This window comes from Lepisosteus oculatus, chromosome 1 (genome assembly GCF_040954835.1).
Source record: "Lepisosteus oculatus isolate fLepOcu1 chromosome 1, fLepOcu1.hap2, whole genome shotgun sequence".
Taxonomy (NCBI): domain Eukaryota; kingdom Metazoa; phylum Chordata; class Actinopteri; order Semionotiformes; family Lepisosteidae; genus Lepisosteus; species Lepisosteus oculatus.
The window spans coordinates 15,155,148-15,176,954 of record NC_090696.1 but is presented as its reverse complement, the minus strand read 5'-3'; the positions used below and the strand labels follow the sequence as shown (position 1 = coordinate 15,176,954).

The 21,807-nt window shown below is 48.8% G+C and overlaps 1 protein-coding gene across 1 annotated transcript; it reads left to right on the top strand.

Moving 5' to 3' along the window:
• Positions 1-16,403: 16,403 nt before the first annotated feature.
• Positions 16,404-21,010, top strand: LOC138217763 (tubulin alpha-1B chain-like). Its single transcript, XM_069178620.1, has 4 exons — positions 16,404-16,536; positions 19,141-19,363; positions 19,466-19,614; positions 19,733-21,010. The coding sequence occupies exons 1-4, from the start codon at positions 16,534-16,536 to the stop codon at positions 20,711-20,713; spliced, it is 1,356 nt and encodes a 451-aa protein (XP_069034721.1). The 5' UTR covers positions 16,404-16,533; the 3' UTR covers positions 20,714-21,010.
• The last annotated feature ends 797 nt before the right edge of the window (positions 21,011-21,807 follow it).

The window sequence follows — 21,807 nt, the reverse complement described above, 5'->3', positions numbered from 1 at the left end:
TATCAAACTGTTGGCGAATTTGTCACGGCCGGTCTGTTTCGCTCCACTATGCATTGTAGCGAAAGTGGGGTTCGTGCAGCAATAACCAAGAGACCGGTCTCGGTCAGCACACGCAACACTATTTACGGAGCTCCTATAGCCTTTTTCCAGTCAGCCAGCACTCAGTGAAGAGACTTTTACAACCCATTCGACAAGGGTTAAACACACACAAGGGCAATAAAATGTATGACATTACGTGCACAGATTGGAATGACGTTTATCATACAAAAAAAGTAAATAGTCAAATAGCCCATTTATTTTTGGCCAAACATTCTTGCGATGTATCGACGGGTTGGGCACCCCTGCTCTAGAGGAATTGCCTTAATATCTGATGCAAAACCCGCCACCTCGAAGGTCGAAACAGACAGCTGGTGTTTAGTGCAGGAAGCCGCAGTGTAGCTGTCACCATCAGATTCTGCTTGTTTTGTTTTTTTTAAACCGAATTATAAGTTATTCACTTGGAAAACAACGAAGCAGTTTCATAGGAATTTGCCTTGAAGCCGGACTGCGCAGTCCAGATCCTGGAGGGCCAGTTTTTGCAGGTTTTCCTTGTCTCTTTAGATCAGCAGCACCAGAAGAGATGGCTGAAGCTGCTGAAGCAGTCCAGCGAAGCCCGCAATGAGCTGATTTAGCTCATTCAGAAATGAGAATGAAAAGCTCTACTGTAGATAAGATCATCTTGATTGTCACCTTGTGGGAAACCTTATATGGACACACAGCACTTCTGTACATCTGAATACATCACAAAACATTACACATCACATCTATAACCCATGCATAACTCGTTACAACATAATCATATGACGCATACATCGTTTTTTACAGCAGAATTGATTTATACTGACACAATTATATTTACCTTTGCCATTTATTTGTATTATTCGCTTCACTAGTTAAAGGAACAAGTGAATACGTGTATCTACTGGATCTAGATTTGGGAACCCTAAAACATTCACCAGAGGGAAGAAGTTGATATTCAGAAATGAGAGTATGAAAAGGATCTAATAAAATATTTTCTGTATGTCTCATCATGTATTTTCAAAAGCTGTCTGCAAGGAGGAGTGCAGACTTACTTCCATAACCTCCATTGCTGTTTAGACAGGACCAGTGATTGTTGATCTTAATTGGACTGATGAATTACCAGACCACACTGTTATACCGTATCTGATAACCATCTCAGTTATGGCATGGTAAAAGAGGAGCATTATTTTCTGTCTAACTCCTGTCATTCTTAATCTTCATGAAAAATACAACCCCCGCTGTACTCTGGAACAAACACTGAGTAGTCCAGCTCGAGTTGCTGTCTATGTCTATTCCTGAATATTTAAATAAATTAACCTGGCTAATAAGTTCCTGGTGAATCACTATTTCACCATGTCTTTATTTTTTTGTTTCACGTTCACTCACTGGCCCTAGATAACCATGCCTTAAAATATTAAGGCAAGGAGATGAAAATCATTCCTGGAGGGCCTGGTCCTTTCTGGTTTTTATTCAAACCTAAATAGCAATTTTAAAAACAATTAACCTTCTTATTTTCTTTTACAAGCTATATCATGAGCTAGAAAAGTCCAACATGTCAAATGTACAACTTCGAGATTACTCGAAACGTTCTGTTTACTGATGGTACAAGTTATTACACCCCGAAGCCTGTTTAGAAGTAATTAAGCAATGCTGTTAATTAGACCAGCTATGTAACTGAGAGACTAGTGGTATTAAAACCACAGAAAAGGCTAGGCCTTCTAGGAATTGAATCAGAGATACTCAAATTACATGGCACCATGCTGATGCTTCATAAATCTGAGAAGAGGCATGTAAATAAGGGTTAAGGACACAAAAGCATCCAAGAAAACTACATTCACAAGCTCTTTCAGCCATTGAAAAATGACCTAAAAGAGTGCTTCTCAGTCCTTCCAACCCATTTCACCATATACAGGATACACACAATAAGCTCTTTCTTAGCTGTAATGTGCAAACCTGATATACAGCAACCATTCATGCCAAGGGTGTGATCTCTTTATTGTGCCCCTAACTTTCCTACCCACACCACATTCTTTTATACCCTGCTGTATTCAGAGCCTGGCATTGTCTGGAGGTCCCAGACTTATTGCTTGTGCTTTCTTGTGTCCTTGCAATGCTTTCTTCTCAAATAACGATGTTTTCTCCTTGCTCTACTGTGTTTCACAAACCCGCAGATCCTGCTGCAGAACTGAAAGCAGTCATTACAGCCGGGCTGTGGTTTTCTACAGTAACATTCTTGAGTCTTACCCTTGATCCGGTCTCCAGACGGCACTGAGCCAGAGCACTTCCTGTTTATTGGAGACCGGCCTTCTCTGCAGACCACTGATGTCATGTGGATGGATCCCATCTCCTCCCTCCCTCTCTGTCTCTCTCTCTGCCTGTTTCCCCCACTGTGATGTTTCCCACTCCTCTGAGGCAGTGCAATCAATATGACTTAGGCACTCTGTGCTCAGCTCCGCGGTGATGTAATCACCTGCTCCATCAGCCCACTGGTCCACCCACACACAGGGCTCGTTGTGCAGAGCCCTGCCTTTTTTAAAATGAGCACCCTCATCCTAGAATTTAACCTTGATCCTGCATATCACGTACAACAGACATGTATACTGTAGGGCACAAGATGCAAAGAAGGAAGACAATTTGCTGCATTTTCTGCGATCGTTGTGGACATTTAAATATATACAAGCTGGTTCCCCTGGATCTAAACCTGGATCTACAGGTTCAATCAAGCCCACACAATTGTATCATGGGATAAGGGTCCCATTGCCTGTGTCGTGTTTGTTTAACCAACAGCTGCTTTGGTAAAGGCAAAACCAAACTGTCCAGGATTTTGAAAATGACAGGGAAAATAATTGGGAAGCAGCAGCCCCAGCTCAGCGATTTATATCGTAATACAGTTCTCAGATTGGCAGGGAACATCACAGCTGACTCCACACAGCCACTCCATTCTCAATTCATAACACTCCCATCAGGAAGACAGTACAGGGGACCAAATTCAAATAAAAACAATTGTAAGAAGTCCTTAGTCCCCTCTGCAACAAAACTGCTCACTGAATGTATGTAATTGTACTCCACCCACTACCTATTTATCTATCCATCTGTTTATGTATCGCATACTGTTGCTGTGACTTCATGTCATTTTATGTGACTCTTATGTTTAGCTTGAGTGTTGTTACTTCTGCTGGAGAAGCCAAAGACAAATTTCCACAGCAGTGGCCAAAAAAGTATCTCTCTGTCCAAATACATGTTATTCACTAAGGATTCACTCCTATGTGTCAGGTCAGGACAGCTCTCCAGAGAGGATAACTCTCCTCTCCCAGACATTCCCCTCCCCACTGTCCCATCATCCCACACGCTCCTTCTCACAGCTGCTGAGATTCCTCCAGCTCCCCCAGCTGCTCAGGATGTCCCAGAGGAGTGCCAGCTGCCTGGCGTGGCTCTGGCTGGGCTGGCTTCCACCCCACACTGGCAGGGGAGTCCGGGCAGTCAGAGCTTTGTGTAACTGTATGATCTTCGTGCTCACCTATAAGGCTCTGCATGGCTTGGCACCTCAGTACCTGTCTGAACTATTATCGCCCTACTCCCCACCTCGCAACCTTCTCTCTTCTAATTCTGCTCTCCTTACTGTCCCCCAAGCCCGTCTACACTCTATGGGTGGCAGGGCCTTCTCCTGTTTTGCCCCAAGCTCTGGAACTCTCTCCCCAAGGATATCATAGAGTCACCTTCTCCAAACTCCTTCAAATCCAGACTCAAAACCTTCTTGTTTAGAAGAGTCTTTACTCAACTGCTTCCAGTCTTTACCCCTCTTCTCCTACTACACTTAGTACCACCATCCACGCTCTCCTCTGTGTATTGTAAGTGTGTTTTATCTTGTGGATTCTTTTTATTTATTGTTGTTGTCATTCTGTAAAGCGCTTTGAGAAGCCACCTTTAAAGGCACTATATAAAATTAAGTTTATTATTATTATTATTATTATTATTATTATTATTATTATTATTATTATTATTATTATTATTATTATAACAGTGTTCTGGAGCTGTAAGGTAGTGCTGCTGCCTGTGAATGACTCAGTGAATAGATGTGATTGACAAGTCTATGATGCATTCTTACGCCAGTAATGGTTAGGTCTTCATGCGCTGTAGGAACGGGTGATTTAGTCTGCCTATGACAAGGAGAGGTGTATACCAAGGAAGACATTGTGAATGTACAAGTGTAAACCCAGTGCCCGAGCAAGATTCCACTCTAGCTCTCCTAAAACTCCCCCTTAATTCAGTTGGTGAAGCAGTTTCTTACTCTTGTGTAATTGGGCTGCTGTGTCACCCAGCTAAAGGAGCATTTCAGTGGCGATTGAATGGGTTGCTTCTGAGAACGCAATTTTAGTCACTCAAGTATTTCGTTTAAATTGATTTTTCTGAAAGCTTGAAACCAGGTGCTGGTTACCTCTTATACGTTATCTCCAGTAGGTTTCGATAGCTAACCGCTGTGGTGAAACAATAAGAAACAAGAGCGCCATGAAGCTTTTAGAACACAGGTAAAGCTGCAAATGAGAGGAGGCTGTTCTTGTTCCCAACTCCCACAACCCTTTGTGTAAAAGAGTTCATCCTGCGCTGTGATTTAAGGCAAGATGTGAAAACAGAGGAGGACTCAGAATTTATCATAAAATATGACTCTGAAAATTTCCCTCTAGTACAACTTCAAACAGACCACCCTGCTGTGCATTGGGAGTGTTTATTTTGTATGCCTGCGCTGCATATGTAGTATTTCCAACAATGAACATTGGTTTCATACAAAAGACCTTTAATCGTCTGGAACAGGAACCACAACAAACCAGAATGAGCCTGAATGGCTTTGTCTGGATTGTAGGATTTACTGTGATACTGCATCTGGGAATTAAATGGATTTGGAGATGGGCGATGCTTTTTTCCTGAGAATATGGAGCGGATTCCAGACTGGATCATGAGTGGCACCCGCCACTGAAGCCTCATGCCCCCCCCTGGAGCTCCCGTAGGGTGTGGCAGCACGCCCGGCATCGCCTTGCCAGGCGTTCGCTGGGGGCAGTGCCAGCGGCTGCCGGAGATGACTGTCCCGTCTCCGCTCCTGGCCTGGAAGCATGGGGCTGTCAACAGGCCATGAGTCACACTCAGCGGAGGCAGCTGGGGAATTTCAGTCAGCTGTCTCTTCCGAATAACTGGCGCTCCAGCCTCAGCGGACGGCCACGGTAGTGGTGTGCAGGGGTGGAGTCCCTGATGTCTTCCTCGGAGCTGTACTGTGCTTTTTTTCCCCATCAGCACGGAAGAGCTAGTCGAGTGACCAGGACAGATCTGTTTTATGCAGTTTGGTTCATGTTAGGCCACCAGCTGGAGCCGGTGCAGCCACAGTGCATTACAGCACTCTCTTCAGACCCCACCCCGTGAGCTCCACATGAACCCAGACCTGCAGCCCGGCTATGGGGGCTGGCTCTTACGATTCCGGGGCAGTGGGTGTGTATTGGGAACTATGGGGCTCGAGCTTCAGCTCCCTCCTAGGATTGAGACCTGCAGCTCAGTCGCAAGTGCTGCCTGAACAGATTGATTGCCCCTTGCGGTCCAAGGGCAATATGGGCATTACGTCAGTGCTGTTCCCGGCTCGAGCTCAGCTCTGTCTCACCAGGGAAAGACTGATGTGCCCCTTATGTCCCACACGCAGGCATAGCCGTGGACAGTGAACCCGATCAGGATGCAGTGCATTGTAATCCAGGGTCTGGGAAGTGAGTCACCCTGGGATTCAGAAACAGGAGGGCCACGCAGAGCAGCTGTGATTCAAACCCACGCACGGGGTCTGGCAGGGCAGGCAGGCAGGCTCTGTCCTCCAACAGAAACTACAGAAAGGCAGAAAGGAGGGCGAGAAACACGGGAAGCACAAGAAGGACAGAAGAAAGCGAGAGGGACTGTCTCCAGGTCAACGCCAGGGCTCGTGGGAGCTCTGTGCCCGGTGAAGTAGGAGCAGCACTATGGAGGCCTGTTGTCTTGGTGTAATGTGAGCCCGGCGTGGCTGAAGCGATTGTCACAGCCCACGCCGTCCTGAAGAGACCAGGCCTTGAAATAACAGCGACGCAGGCTGTAAACTCGAAACGATTTGTCAGTAAATCTGAACCCCTGTCGGGTTTTTCATCCACAGGGCTGGCTCGGCTGGTTTTGGGAATCACGCACAGGCCCGCTGCTTTTTTCAAATGTGTCACATTTGTTCAGATTGCTCCTTTCCCATCTGTTTTCGGTTTTGTTTTTTTGCTTTGAGGTCCTTTCTCACTTTCTGTTTTATGTTTCAATTCAGATTTATTTTTATGTGATATAGTTGTAATAGTTTTATCATCATTTTGTTATTGATAGATAGTTCATTTTCAAATTTGAAAAAATCACTGTTGGCGAAAGTTAATATTTTTAAAAAGGTCAGTCTTTTGCATTATATTTGTAGTGAACTGTGCTCAGGCCAAGAGTTATGAACCTACAGTATGTGCACAGAGGGGTTCTCTGTATACAGCCAGCACAGCTCCTCTGCGCAAGCATGGGGAAAGACAAAGAGGAGAGGCAGAGACAGAGGAAGAGGGAAAAGAGGGATGGTGACAGACAGAAGGAGAGAGGCGGAGAGCGAGGGAAGAGAGGGGGAGAGCGAGCTCCTCTGGATTCATGCTCTCAGAGTGCCAGCGGCAAGGCAGTCATGTGACCCACTGCAGAGGAATGACATCACTGCAGCAAAATCTGGGACAAAGAAGGAAGCGAATGGGCGGTGGAGGGGGGGGCACTGGGGCGTGGCTGGAGTGGGGGGGAGGGAGAGGGCTGCTGACTCTGTATACAGCTCATCACATTCACTAGCATGGCTCCCCTTCTGCCTTGCTGTTAAGATTATCATCTTTCATTTTATGTCCGAGCATTATTTCTATTTTCTGAATGCAATTGCATATAGCAAATAGCTTATCACCCAAAACTCAGCACTCTTTAAACAATGTCAAACACACAGGAGGTCAGGCATTACGGTCCAATAACACAGGTAACAGCCCCGTTTGACATCTGGAGATAAAGAGATACAGGTGTCATCACACTGGATACTTGATAACCACGTATTCCTACTGTTACTTTTGTCACAGAGGCAGGTGTAACAGGAGCCGGTCCCAACTCCCATGTGGTGCGTAGCTTAGGACCCTGTGCAGACGGTATAATCCGGACGTGACTGGGAAAGGGCTACGGGAAAACACGGTGAGGAGAGGAAGGGATGGCAAACAGGGGGGCGGTGCCGACGGTGATCCAGGTGAAAGGGGAGAGCACAGGCGGGCGTGCCGGCGTGTGGGCGTGCGGGCGTCCGTCTTCCAATGCAGAGCGCTGAGCTTCCCGAGCACCGGGTTTAAATAATAACGGCGAATATAGGGACAGGTGTACGTGATGATGAATCTTAAACACAGAAAGGGTCGGAGCGCCCTCTAGAGGAGGGATGATGATCGTGACAGCAGGTTTATTACTCCTGAGCTGGTTTGACTTACATGCGTAATCTTTTACAGAGCTGGGCGTTTTCTTTCAGCAGTCTGAGTGAAGGGCCTTGCTCAGGGGTACAGCAGCAGGGATTTGAACCCACAACCTTCCAGTTATAATTTCCAGAGCCCTTCCCACTCCATCTCACAGCAGCATTTACTCAGGCGTTCTGTGGGGAGTGTGAAGGTGTTTTTCGTTTTGTATTTATTGTTTGCAGAGCAGAAACAGTCTTAGCAATGACGTGAGAAACAGGATTCCACACTATAAGAGTTATGAACCTTTTGTAGTATTACATTGTAGTCTACAATTCCTGAAATCTGCTGTAACGTACCGCCTGCCTGATCTGATTGTCTGGTAGACAATCATAAGTGTCATTGTGACCGTTCATCCTAATTAAACCATCTTTAATTCAAATTCAAAATATTCATTTAACAATTCACTGCATATATACAGTGACGCAGATCTGATCATTTTCAATGCTGATTACTACAGCTCAAATGACAGCCCATGACTGTGCAATTCAAACCATCCAGAACTGGCTTAGAGTGGGAGGGAGATGTGCCCTGTGCCTGAGAAAGTGATCACTATGAACACAGTGCTCCTTGTAGCAGAGGTTCTGTCCCTCCTCTGTCTTGAGTTGGAGTTTTAAACAGGGCTAGAAGATCTCATTCATCATATAAAATGGCAACAGAGAGTTCTCTGTGAACCAGATATGGTTAATGTAACAGTGCTGCAGTCTGAGAGCTCCTTGCAACGACTTCAAATAATTTCTAAAAAGAACAGGTTGCCAGTTAAGTCCTCTGTCCTGTCGCTGTGTTTATTATGTCTTCATGTCACCTGTGTGTGTAAACACCTTAGTGGCCTGCATTTCTCCCAGGTATCCTGTATCCTGGGCGCTAGGTGTGATGCTCTGGGCTGTGTGTTTCTGGGAGCTGGAGAAACTGGCCAGAGGAAGCAGCTGTCTCTCCTGGTGAGAGGGCAGGAACACTGACACCTTGTGGAAGTAGATGGGTAAGAATTAGCATCACGAAAGCATTCAGTAAAGATGATTTAAATTAAATTCTTTATAACTGATCAATTCTCTTTTGCGATGATGATTTGGAGACTCATTCATACAGCTGGGCATTTCTGTAGAGAATCTGTACTCTGCTAAGTAATACAACCACAGGCCCGACCAGGGTTTAAACCCACGACCTTCCGGTCTGGAACACCAAGCACTAAATGTTGCTCTGAAGTTCTGTCCTCGAGATTTTTTTAGTTTGTGTCATCACAGGTCAGTTACGCTCCGTGGGTTTCAAGACAATCTTTGGTAGCAGTGGGATTTGAGCCTGTGTGTCTGAAGACACTGGAACTAATATCCACTGCCTGAGTCTGCTTGGCCACACGACCTTGACCCCTGACCCCATCACATTGCAGGGTGTGAGCTTGTGCTGTGTTGGGGGGGGGGGGGAGAGAAGGGAGCACCTCACTCTGTTTCATTGCTCAGCATTTCCATGTCCAAGGGTGGTACTGTATTTGACAGAGATGGCTGAGGAGGGGAGGAGTGCGTTTTCATTACCTCTCAGACCTCTTGATTGCGAATCTTGCGCTCAGTGAGATGTTTCTCGAGCGGCAGGCAGTGTGTTACCGTGTTACAGACACTGCAGACGCAGTGCACTGTGCTGTCCTACCAGGGAGCCGATAGCTCTGGATCAGTGGCAGGTACTGCTGCATTAGCAACCCTGCAGGCAGAAATCTGTCTCAGACTGCAGCTCGATTGCTGCCCAATTTGCACTGCTGGGACAGTACCAGGAGCCCTGCAGCCCACTCCCATCTCAAATACCCAGCCACGATCCACGGCTCTTCCTGTTCTCCTGTTTAACACCCCCAACTGCCTGTGCAGGCTGAGAAAAAACACTTGCGCATCCCCTGGATTCCTGTTTACTGCTTCTTTTTGTCTTATTGCATTAAGTATAGCAATATATGTACATGTATCCAGGCGGGCTGGACACTGGTGGTGGTGGAGGGGATCCCTATTACCTGTAAAGCGCATTGAGTGGAGTGTCCAGAAAAGTGCTATATAAGTGTAAGCAATTATTATGATGATGATGATGATGATGATGATGATTATAATTATTATTATAATTATTATTATTATTATGATTATTGGCTGTTTAACAGACAACGGCCATTAAACTCTCACTACACTGTCAGGTTTGGTCCTTAGTTTCTAAAATGAGCACCAGGATAATGGAAACTGAAAGTCATTTCAGAAGCCAGTTTGAGAGTGCCCGTAGGCAGTTTAAGTGTTTGTTGAATGTTTATAATCTTCAGTTACCTCAGGAAGTGTTTTCATGACCTCTATAGGAGTGTGGCACTCACTGATCTGGCCCAAACTCCCCAGCCTTGCCTCTGGAGCTGACTCTGCTGGATTCTGTACGATAATGACACTACTGCCATTCGAAGAAAATGCACTCCACTCAAAGCACTTTACAGGTAATGGGGACTCCCCTCCACCCCCAGTGTGCAGCCCCAACCGGGTGATGCAATGGCAGCCATAGTGTGCCAGAACGCTCACCACACATCAGCTATCAGTGGGGAGGAGATCAGTGATGAAGCCAGTTCATAGATGGGGATTATTAGGCCAGGGGGAAATTTGGCCAGGATGCTGGGGTAACACCCCTGCTCTTATCTAGAAACACCATGAGATTTTTAATAACCACACAGAGTCAGGACCTCGGTTTTTACATCTCATCCGAAGGATGGAGCCTTTTTACAATATAGTGTCCCCGTCACTAAACTGGGGCATTAGGACCCACACAGACTCCAGGGTGAGCGCCCCCTGCTGGTCCCACTAACACCTCTTCCAGCAGCAACCTTAGTTTTTCCCAGGAGGTCTCTCATCCAGGTACTGGCCCGGCTCACACCTGCTGAGCTGCTGTGGGCTGCCAGGTGCAGGGTGATATGGCTGCTGGCTTTATAATCTTAAATTGTCTTATGCCCTCATTTGGACTGCATTGGCTTTATCCACTGTGGTGCCACATGGACACTGCTGCCAGCAAGCAGCCTTTCTCTGTGACTTCCTCAGCCTGCAGAACTCATGGGCAGGGGCTGCTCCATCGCATCTCAGCCCCACTTCCTGACACTTTACTGGGCAACACCTATCGGCCCCAGATGGGTAGAGCTGGAGTGCACTCCTTCCCTAGTTTCGAGTTCACGCCCTCGTGAGCCTGGCTCACTCTCAGTGCTAATGCTATTAGCCTGGTCCTTGCTCTGCCCACATGCGCAGATCCACTTGATGGCATTACTCAGTGCTCCTGTGGGTATTTATAGTCGATGGGCCTGATCTAATCAGCACGCGGCAGGAAGGCTGCCTGCCGACACAGACACGCCACAGGCTGCAGTGAGCCAGCAGGACAGGGAACTAGGTCATACAGAAACATGGGCAAGGTTGATGTTAAAGCCAGGCTAGGCAGGAGAGCAGAGCTGTGGGAGGGCAGCACAAGGTACCGCCGCCTGCCTTTGAAACACGTTTCCTGCAAGGAGGGAGAAATCGCAGGAATCACTTCACTCTGCCAGCCCACTGATTGTATCGAGAGCATGCAACAGCAGGTCACTCTGGTTAAAGACAAGCAAAATCACCACGATATCAGAGGATATGAGGGTTAGCAGAGTTAATAACAATCCAGTTCAAGTTCACGTTTATTTGTCATTCTAGCCATAGACAGTGGAAGGAAATAGCGTTCCTCCTGGTCCACGGTGCAAATACACACAGGACAGACAGGGCACTGACATACACATTGTGGACAGGATGGACATAGTGCAAATTACAAGAAAATACATCATACAATATACACACCACACTGGGGGGATTCAAACCCTGTTTCTGGAATTGGAGTGGGTGCAGGTGGATTCCAGGGTGTTGAGGAGCCTGACAGCCGCGGGGAGAAGCTGTTCCAGAGTCCTTGGGAGCTGGCCCGTACACTGCGATCTCTTTTCCCAGGTGGTAGGAGGGCAAAGAGGCTGTGGGAGGGGTGGGAGTAATAATAATAATAATAATAATAATAATAATAATAATAATAATAATAATAATAATAATAATAATAATAATAGCATGGAATTTGATTTAAACGTTAAGACCAAGCTACTTATTACTCCTAACACTGCACTGTGACAGATGATTCTGTTCGGAACCGTCCCCGCCCACAACCTCGCGGCCAGTGACGTGATCGGGGTGCGGGCGCTGCGTCGCCGAGCGGGCTTGGGGGGGTGGGGGGAGGTCGGGTATGTGTTCGTCCCTCACGCCACGCGCTTCCAGTCTCAGCCTCTCTGGGCCACGCGGCCGTGCCTGTGTGCGGAAACGGGTCCTGTGCCGGATTCTCCCCCGTCTGGTCAGAACACGAGCCCGGATACCAGGACTGGACAAGCTGATCGAACGTGGCAGGGTGGATAATATTAACGTTTCGTTACTGCGCGGAACGTGGCTGAATTTCCTATAAATACGGAAAGAAATGTTTCAGACGGGACAGCTAAGGGAAACCCGTCCGGCGTCGGGCACGCTTTGTTAAAACCAACTTGAATGATGAGCACCGCCTCCGCTCGGTTCTGTCACCCTAAAATGCTCTGCGGGCCTCTAGACTAAACGTAACGTGCTCGTTTCAGGCAGAGCTTGCGTGTTAGTCACGGGGACATCGATTAGTAAATATTTTAATGTCAAATATTTCAAAGTCTTTAGAAGTGGAACTCCTTGCAGGAAGCATCCGAGATGAACAGACAAGTTGCATTACTACGCGTCGGTGTTACTCGCTTCGGGCGGAGATAAAGTAGCGCCTGGACAGCAGAAGGATACAAAGCGGCGAAAAACCCTCCTCTCTGACAGCAGGTCTGACAAAGCCGGCTTCATTCTCCGGGCAGGGCGCGGGTACGCGGACGCCAGCCAGCTGGGCAGAGCGCGGGCACGCGGACGCCAGCCAGCTGGGCAGAGCGCGGGCACGCGGACGCCAGCCAGCTGGGCAGAGCGCGGGCACGCGGATGCCAGCCAGCAGGGCGCGGGCACGCGGTGAAACACCCCATCCAATGGTGAAGCAGCACATATGTCTGTATTGAACATGTCCAGCACTACAAGATTACTAGTGCACCACATTGTGGAAGGTACTAGAGTAAATGCTGGGATCTGTTCAATAAGCCTTCGCCAAAGGGTACAGTCAGACAGAAAGAAGGTGACTTGCTTTAATAGCTGCAGCAACTGATTCCCTCATGTCCTTCCAGGAGGTGATAAGAATAGAAGTAATCACATCTAATGGCAGGACTAGCTCTCAAAGTGTGAAAACAACTTTTGTCACACAAGGCAGGACAGGACAAACTCTCACAAACAGACCATAAAACAGGACAAACATTCAAAATGTGAAGGAAGCTTCTTTCTGAGCCTGTGTACTGTGTATAGGAGCTGGGAGCCCCTGGCAGTGTGTCTGTTCTGCGGGGCAGACCCAGTGCGCGTTGCTGTCCTCATTGAGATCAACACAACCGAATCTGCACAGTCCTGCTCCTCTGACGAAGAACTTCCCGCAACATACGGTCGATCACAGCCCGAAAGTCTGCTGAGAATAATCTAAAAACAATCACACGTCTTTGTTCAATACAGTATTATATTATTTATGATAGTATTTATATAGCAGGACTGGAGGCCACTTTGTCCCGGGAGAAACAGGACAGGCAACAGGACTGGGGTCCCCTGTGTCCCCAGAGCAACAGGACTGGGAGCCCCTGTGTCCCCAGAGCAACAGGACTGGGAGCCCCTGTGTCCCCGGAGCAACAGGACTGGGGGCCCCTGTGCCCCCGGAGCAACAGGACTGGGGGCCCCTGTGCCCCCGGAGCAACAGGACTGGGGGCCCCTGTGTCCCCAGAGCAACAGGACTAGGGGCCCCTGTCTGTCTGCCTGTTCCTAAAAAAGTCTTCAATCTCCTGCTCACTCCAGCCTGGAGCCGTGTAGACAGCTGCTCAGCCAGCACACTGCTGCAGGGGAGGACTCCATCATGAGGAGCGAGTGAGACCAGGTGAGAGCAAAGCAAAAGGGAACCTTGTTCTGTGGCGGAGCCTGAGGTTAATGAAATTAGGACACTGGCACGTAACTGGCATAAAAGTAGGATCTGGACGTGGCCTGGCCCGCAGAGACTTTTCAAGATGTCCGCAGATCATGGCAGCAGACCTGCTTCTGGCAGACTGTACAGCAGGGGTCCTCAGGCCCACCATCTGTTCACCAGTTTCCATTGTCAGGAGTGAAGCAGGTGGCTTGTTCAGTTCAGACATGTAGAGATTGTCTGGGGCTGGAATCAGTGCTCTTCAAGGGCCAGAGTTCTCTTAACTGAGCCGACGACCCGCTTGATTCAGCAGGAGCTGACTAAACTGGGTGACCTGTAGGGCTGCAGCAAACGAATATTTTGATCATCGATTATTCAGGCGAATATTACAGCGATTAATCGATTCATCGGTATTGTTCATCAGCTTTATACCTTTATTCCATAAAATAATGAGAAACACAAAACTTTGAAAAAGTATCAACTTAACTTAAACATTAACATCTTCTGTCTGCACAGTCTTTCACTCTTACATTTCAGGAAAAAAACTTTACTTCTTTTTTTTTGTACAAAAATAAAATTCAAAATAATGTTCAGTTAAATATAAAAAATAAAATAAAAAAAGGATTCAAATAAGTTCAAAATAAACTCAAATAAGTCCCTTGAAATCCAGCTGTGAACTCAGAACAGCAGCAAGTAAATGCTAGGATGGACTGTAGGATTTGTGAATCTGAGCCGCGGTGATGAACACTGATCAATAATAAACATGTAGATGATCTCTCTCTCTCGGCTGCAGCATCATTTAACCGGGTAAACACTGTAGTCTATTCCGATCGTGTTTTTATTTCACGAGGTGAGCTTCTGTATACATGACGGTAGTTCACAAGACAAGCTATGAACAGGTGTACAGGACAAGCTATTTGTTTTTAGGCTAAACAATTTGACGTAATGCTACGACAGGGTGAGCGATTGATTTTAATAACTTTATTTTCTTTTCACAAAGAAATACAGGGCATCACAAATTAGAAAGCTTTACATTAATATACATACTTAAAACAGTATATATGATCACATCTCATTGCTGGTTGTTATTCACAGATTCATATCTGATAGGATGACCAGCTTTATCTCTCTTCTCGTACAGTTCTTTGAAGAGACTCCTATCCACATGGTGAGGGTTCAGCAAACCGAAAAATATTTTAACGCCTCGGGGTTCAGGTGGGCGCACTTGCCGCCACCACATCAGGTCGACCCACACTTCTGGGCTCTGGTTAATAATTGATCAGCGCGTCACTCGCTTCACGCCTCCTGTGAGCCTCCGGCGTCACTCAACAGGGTCCCAGCCTGTTGAGCTAAAGAGAGATCTCCCGTCAGCTCAGCGGCTGTAGCCCCTGCTATCACAGGGAAGGGCGGTGACGTCACCGCTCCGGTAAGCCGGCTCGTGCACACTCACTGGTGGCCGTATGCAATAGCATTGAACTGCAACTCTGCAAACTTGAGGCTAACAGACAAACCAGTAGAGCTTGTGGTATTTCGCCGTTGCTAAATCCTTCTAATTATTCAGAACGCTATTCTCATGACTTGTATAATCTGACAGGATACGGTGATCTTCAGGGATGTTGGTAAGGGTAGCAGGACTGGGTAGCTCAGTTTGTCGGAACACCGCCCACGCCACCGAGCGCCATGCATTTGTAAATTAAATACAACTCCACACCTAGTTGCTTAGTAATGAAAGGTTTGCGATTTGAATTTGCTAATAGTAACCCTTTTGCACAAATGCTAATTGCTAACCAGGCTATCGGTTTTTCCGCCATTACTGTTGTTTTTTCTTCAGCCCGTTCTCTAGTCACGCTGTAGCAGCATTGCCGTCCTCTTCAGGTCACGTCATTAACTCGCTGGAGGTGGGAGGCCCGTTTGAAAATGTAAACGAAACATCGACGAGGGGAATATTTTTATTGTCGACAGTATCGAACAATCGTTTCAGCCCCAGTGACCTGTGAGACTGACCGGACCTGGGCTCTCCAGGACCGGGGCTGGGCAGTTCTGTGTCCACCCGGAAGAGTGTCATCTGCTGGTGCTCACAATCCCACTGTTGGGAATTCTGTGTAGAGGATTGCTTCTGCTTCTGGGCTGTAAAGTGCACGGAGTGCCGTATTCAGCCCTGGGAATGCGTCTGCCTGTCCTGGTCTGCTTATACCCGCAGCCTGTATGGGGAAAAACTGCAGAGGCTTCTGAAAATATTTGAGCAGAGTCAGCTTCTGCCTTCTCAGTCTGCTGCTGGTCCGGGACGAGTGTGTTGAGGAAGATGCTGTAAATCTGCTGGCTGAGATTCAGAGCTGACACATACAGTACAGAGGGTTTGTACAGAAACCCTCGTCTCTGTGCCTCCGGTCCATGTGATAATACCGCTCGGGTACGTCGGTCGTCCGGGCTGTGTACCGTAGGTTCGTTCTGGAAAGTGACGCAATCTAGTTCGCGCGAGCATGAGCATAAAACTCCGACGTTATTAAAATAAAATACCGGCTGCGGTTTTAGAACATTATTCGTTGACATTAAATAGCGTGCTTGGTTAATCGGATCCTAAAATATACCATCGGCAGTTCTGTGGGGTCATCAAAACACCAGCCTTTCTCATAACGATGATTAAGATACATACAAGCGTGCAAATAAAGGCGTCTGGGCTCTGGTTAATAATTGATCAGCGCGTCACTCGCTTCACGCCTCCTGCGCGCGCGGGTTTAGTAATTTATTCAAGCCCGTCCTCCCGCGTGCTGCCATAAAAGGGGGATCGCGGCGCGCGCCCCCCACCAGTTACTGCATCGACTCTTAGCTGTCGGGTCAAGTAACGGCACCGCCCCGTTAGACACCACAAGTCACCCCCTTCTGTTGGTTTTCTCCTGGTTTTTTTTCCACCTTAACAGAAAGCATGGTGAGTACCGTGACGTTTCCAGATCGGATTTCCGAGCGCATCGCTCCCCCGGCACCTGTCCAGCACCTGCCTGGCTCAGAGCGCTGTACCTTCTGCCGGGCGGCGAGGCGAAACGCGAACAGAGAAACGGCTGTCCGTGCGCACCTCGGTCGTGATTGTTTTTAGCTACACCGGCCGGCAGTGAAACCCGGACAGGAAGAGCGTCCTGTTGAATTTGAATGGGAGAAACCCGTAGCCGGTCGAACAGCTGCAGCAGCAGGATTATCGGGTACCAGATTGTGGGTGATGGAGGGGGGGGGGGGTATCCCGAGAGAGTGATCTGGCAGCGATTTTAATTTTATAGAATAATTTGTTTCTTGCCGGAACGTGATTTCGTATTGCAGGTTCTTGGAAGAGCGATGCTGCAGCAATGAGAGCACATCCATAACGTTAGTATTATAATTTAGAACATAAACGTCTGTCTGGAGGGGGTAGAAATCGTTCATCTTTCCCAGCCTGAGAGAAAACCGCCGGCCGTCCCACCCGGGAGAGACCCCGGCCGCCGAAGCCGTGACCGTCTTCGAAGGCGGAAGGAGTTTTAACGTTTAAATGTTGCCCACTTAGTCTTTTAGAGCTTTTGAACGATGAGCGTGGTTCTGTCTCGACGCCCGTTATACAACGGCAGAGACAGGATTACAAACGCCCACGTCTGGAGCCGACGTACCTGTCGGCGGATCTTGTCAAGTCTCTCCGGTGGTGCTGGGATGGGGGGGATGAGCCAGGCTTGAACTCGGGGGTTCACGGTCTTTCTGCACGGCGTGTTCAAGCCCGCGGTGTGCTCTGTGAGCTGGAGAAACAGGGGAGTCTGAGATGTAACGCCGTGTCTCTGCGGGAAATCGCCCAGCAGCCGCGGCCTCTCTCCCTTCAGAGGGGCTTCGGCGGAGCTGATTCGGCCGGAGAGCGAGCCGGAGACATCAGCGGGGGAGGGGTGCTGGTGACCTCACCCCCCTCCTGGGGGGGGGCAGGCGAACATCTGTTCTCTGCAGGTCTCTCTGGACCGGGAGAACCGGGAAAGTCTCCTCTAAAAACTGAAAGACGCGCTCCCCTCCATTTTATTTTTACTGAATACGAGTATAGGGCAGAAACAATTCTCTGCCCCCTGCGATTCCTGTGCATTTTGTGTGTTTGTGGTGCTGTGATAGTATAGCTGGTCTGGTACCTTGGTAAAGATGGCAAATCCCTCCAGTCTTCCAAAGCAGCGTGAAATTCTCCCTCTGCACAAACACTTCACATGTTCAGAGCTTCCTGTTGGCTTATGTACAGTAAGACCTCTTGGGGCTCTTGTGAATTGAGGCAGTGGTTTTGAGGCCGTCTTGCTCACAGGATAAAAAAAAAAAAAACAGCGACAGCCTGGCACTGAACTCAAGGGATGATCTTTAAAAGCCCCGAGCAGGGCAGGAACGTGTCGGCGCGCAGCTTGGATTAAAGAGCCGGATCGGACAGCCGGCTGGCGGTGCTGACGGGTCGGGCCCGCGGGCAGGGTGGGGGCGGGGCTCGGCAGTGGGATGGAAGCCGCCGCTGCCTCGCGCTCTGAACAGGTTCCTTACTGAACGTGAGGCTTGAGTTCGTGACTACACACTGCATTGCCACAGCGCGCACACGAGGGAGAGGCGTTCAGTGCCGACGGGGAGCGAGGGTGGCTGAGCCCGCAGGCCGATGGGTGCAGAGCTGAGGGAATGCAGACTGCAGGGCTCTGATAGATGCCTTCTCATCCTGATTTTCCGGGACCAGCGAAAACCTACACAGTGTGGTAATGAGCTCGTTGGCCTTTGTCTGGGCTTTTTCTTTGTAGTCAGCTGTTCAGGTATCTCTCCTGCATAGAAGCCGCCCCCCCCCCCCGTAATTGGAATTCTGAGCGAGTGCTGTCAGGGTAACCGTTGCCCAGCAACGCGCATTCCTGTGGATCCCAGTGCCCATGTGCGAGTGTACATGCAGCTAGCAGGGGGGGGGGACTGGAGGACGTGGCGTGATCCCCCTGCCGCTTCTGGGTCTGCTCTGCCGCACAGGGGCGGCTCCTCTTCCCAGCAGGATCTCTGACTGCATCCCGGAGCCTCCCTGGATCGTGAGGCGCTGGCTCTGATTACTGGAAACTGACCCTCTGGCCTCGGGGGCTGCAAGATTCTGCAGTGATTAAGCAGATGGCAAGCATTTCAAATGGTTAAGTCAAACACATCTGACTCTTGTCAGATGCTATAAACGGACGGGAGGTAATTAGTCCTGTAAGCAACAAGGAACAGATCATATCTTGACTGGTCTCCTTGGTTTTGCATGACAAACGAGTCCTTTAACTATCTGATTTTCCAAGCTTATCAAACTGAAATGTGGAGAGGTGAGTCGGAACTTTGGAAAGTGCTTGTTTGAGTTCTCGGTGTAACCCACGTTAGTTTTTACTTCCATGTGCTTATCTGATTTTAGGGGTGATAAAATCTAAAATCAGATTGCATGTGGTCTTTCTAGATGAAGAGCATGTGGATACACAAAAGTGCCTCTTAACATACTTGCTGCATTTCCTTTGTGCCTCTGAGCCAGTTCCTCCTGTTAACTGATCTCTTTCTCTCTCCACAGCGTGAGTGCATCTCCATCCATGTTGGCCAGGCTGGTGTCCAGATTGGCAATGCCTGCTGGGAGCTCTACTGCCTGGAGCACGGGATCCAGCCGGACGGCCAGATGCCCAGTGACAAGGCCATCGGAGGTGGCGACGACTCCTTCAACACCTTCTTCAGCGAGACCGGAGCGGGCAAGCACGTCCCGAGAGCTGTCTTTGTAGACCTGGAGCCCACAGTCATCGGTAAGCTCTGCAGGCTGTGGAGTGGAGGGGGATCAGGGCTGTTCCTCTTCCTCCCTGCTCCAGAGCCCCTGAGCTCACAGCCCTTCACCCGTCTCTCCCCAGATGAGGTGCGCACTGGGACCTACCGCCAGCTGTTCCACCCTGAGCAGCTCATCACTGGCAAGGAGGATGCTGCCAACAACTACGCCCGTGGGCACTACACCATCGGCAAAGAGATCATCGACCTGGTGCTGGACCGGATCCGCAAACTGGTGGGTATCTGAATGAATGTTGAACAGCCCAAACCACCCGTGTTAAGAATTGAGAAGATTGAGTGGAGAGCACATCTGTCTTCTGCAGTAGTCAACCAGATGCATCTTCTCTCTCCAGGCTGACCAGTGCACAGGTCTGCAGGGCTTCCTGGTCTTCCACAGCTTTGGAGGTGGTACCGGTTCTGGTTTCACCTCTCTGCTGATGGAACGCCTGTCTGTCGACTACGGCAAGAAGTCCAAGCTGGAGTTCTCCATCTACCCAGCTCCCCAGGTGTCCACAGCTGTGGTGGAGCCCTACAACTCCATCCTGACCACCCACACCACCCTGGAGCACTCCGACTGTGCCTTCATGGTCGACAACGAGGCCATTTATGACATCTGCCGCAGGAACCTCGATATCGAGCGCCCCACCTACACCAACCTCAACAGGCTCATCAGCCAGATCGTGTCCTCTATCACAGCCTCCCTCCGATTCGATGGTGCCCTCAATGTTGATCTGACCGAGTTCCAGACCAATTTGGTGCCCTACCCTCGTATCCACTTCCCACTGGCCACCTATGCCCCTGTTATCTCTGCAGAGAAAGCCTACCATGAGCAGCTTTCTGTGGCTGAGATCACCAATGCCTGCTTTGAGCCGGCCAACCAGATGGTGAAATGTGACCCCCGTCACGGCAAGTACATGGCCTGCTGCCTGCTGTACCGTGGTGACGTGGTGCCCAAAGATGTCAACGCTGCCATCGCCACCATCAAGACCAAGCGCACCATCCAGTTTGTGGACTGGTGTCCTACTGGTTTCAAGGTTGGTATCAACTACCAGCCTCCCACTGTGGTGCCTGGTGGAGACCTGGCCAAGGTGCAGAGGGCAGTGTGCATGCTGAGCAACACCACCGCCATCGCCGAGGCCTGGGCCCGCCTGGACCACAAGTTTGACCTGATGTACGCCAAACGTGCCTTCGTGCACTGGTACGTGGGTGAGGGCATGGAGGAGGGTGAGTTCTCTGAGGCCAGAGAGGACATGGCAGCCCTGGAGAAGGATTATGAAGAGGTGGGCGTTGACTCCATCGAGGGAGAGGGGGAGGAGGAAGGAGAGGAGTATTAATTTCCATTGGCCACTCTATCCTGTCAATCACTGTAACATGCTCATCATTAGTCAGAAGTTAACATCTCAGCTGCTATTAGTTTAGAGACTTTTAGTAGGCTTGTCATACTGGCGGTATGTGTTCTGTTGGTACTGAAATGGTCACAAGAAATGTGCCGTGATTGTTGGAAATAATCTTTACAAGATTGGTTTTGTTTATCACTGTTTTAATGTCTGTGATCATTTTTTTAAATGTTATTTGCTTCTTACTGTCTTGACACCTTCTGACAATGATCTGCAATAAATTGTGAAACTAAATTGGTGTTTGTTTTGTCTACAATGCTGAACAGATTGAGATTGTTCTGGTCTGAGGGGGAAAGGCAACCAACACTATCAATTGTAACATTGTGCATTGTTTTTAAAAAAACATGTTAATGGTGGTGCTGTACTTGAGATCACTGGAAGTCCACGATTGATAAGTCAGGAGTTTGGCTGTCCCATAGCCAGCAGCCATATCACCCTGCAACACACTGAAGCTCAGCAGGTGTGAGCCTGGTAAGCACATGGATGAGAGACCTCTGGGGAAAAACTAAGGCTGCTGCTGGAAGAGGTGTTAGTGGGGCCAGCAGGGGGCGCTCACCCTGTGGTCCATGTGGGTCCTAATGCCCCAGTATAGTGACAGGGACACTATACTGTAAATAAGTGCCGTCCTTCGGATGAGACGTAAAACTGAGGTCCTGACTCTCTGTGGTCATTAAAAATCCCAGGGTGTCTCTCGAAAAGAGTAGGGGTGTAACCCCAGTGTCCTGGCCAAATTTCCCATTCCTCCTAATAATCCCCCTCTATGAATTGGCTACATTACTTTGTTCTCTTCCCCCTGCCTCCCACTCTGATGGCAGGCGGAGCGACGTGTCGGTTGGAGTATTTCTCGGTTGCAGCTAATGGCAACGTCAGCTCAAAGATTTGGTTCAAACCACCGAATGGTGTGCCAACAAGCGGACCCTGCTGATGCGGGATTAACGCTAGCAAAGAGAGAGGAATTTGACTGTCCCACAAATTGATCTTTTCTCTCTTGGCAATTAGGGGTTTGGAGCTTACAGCTCTATTTGATTTTC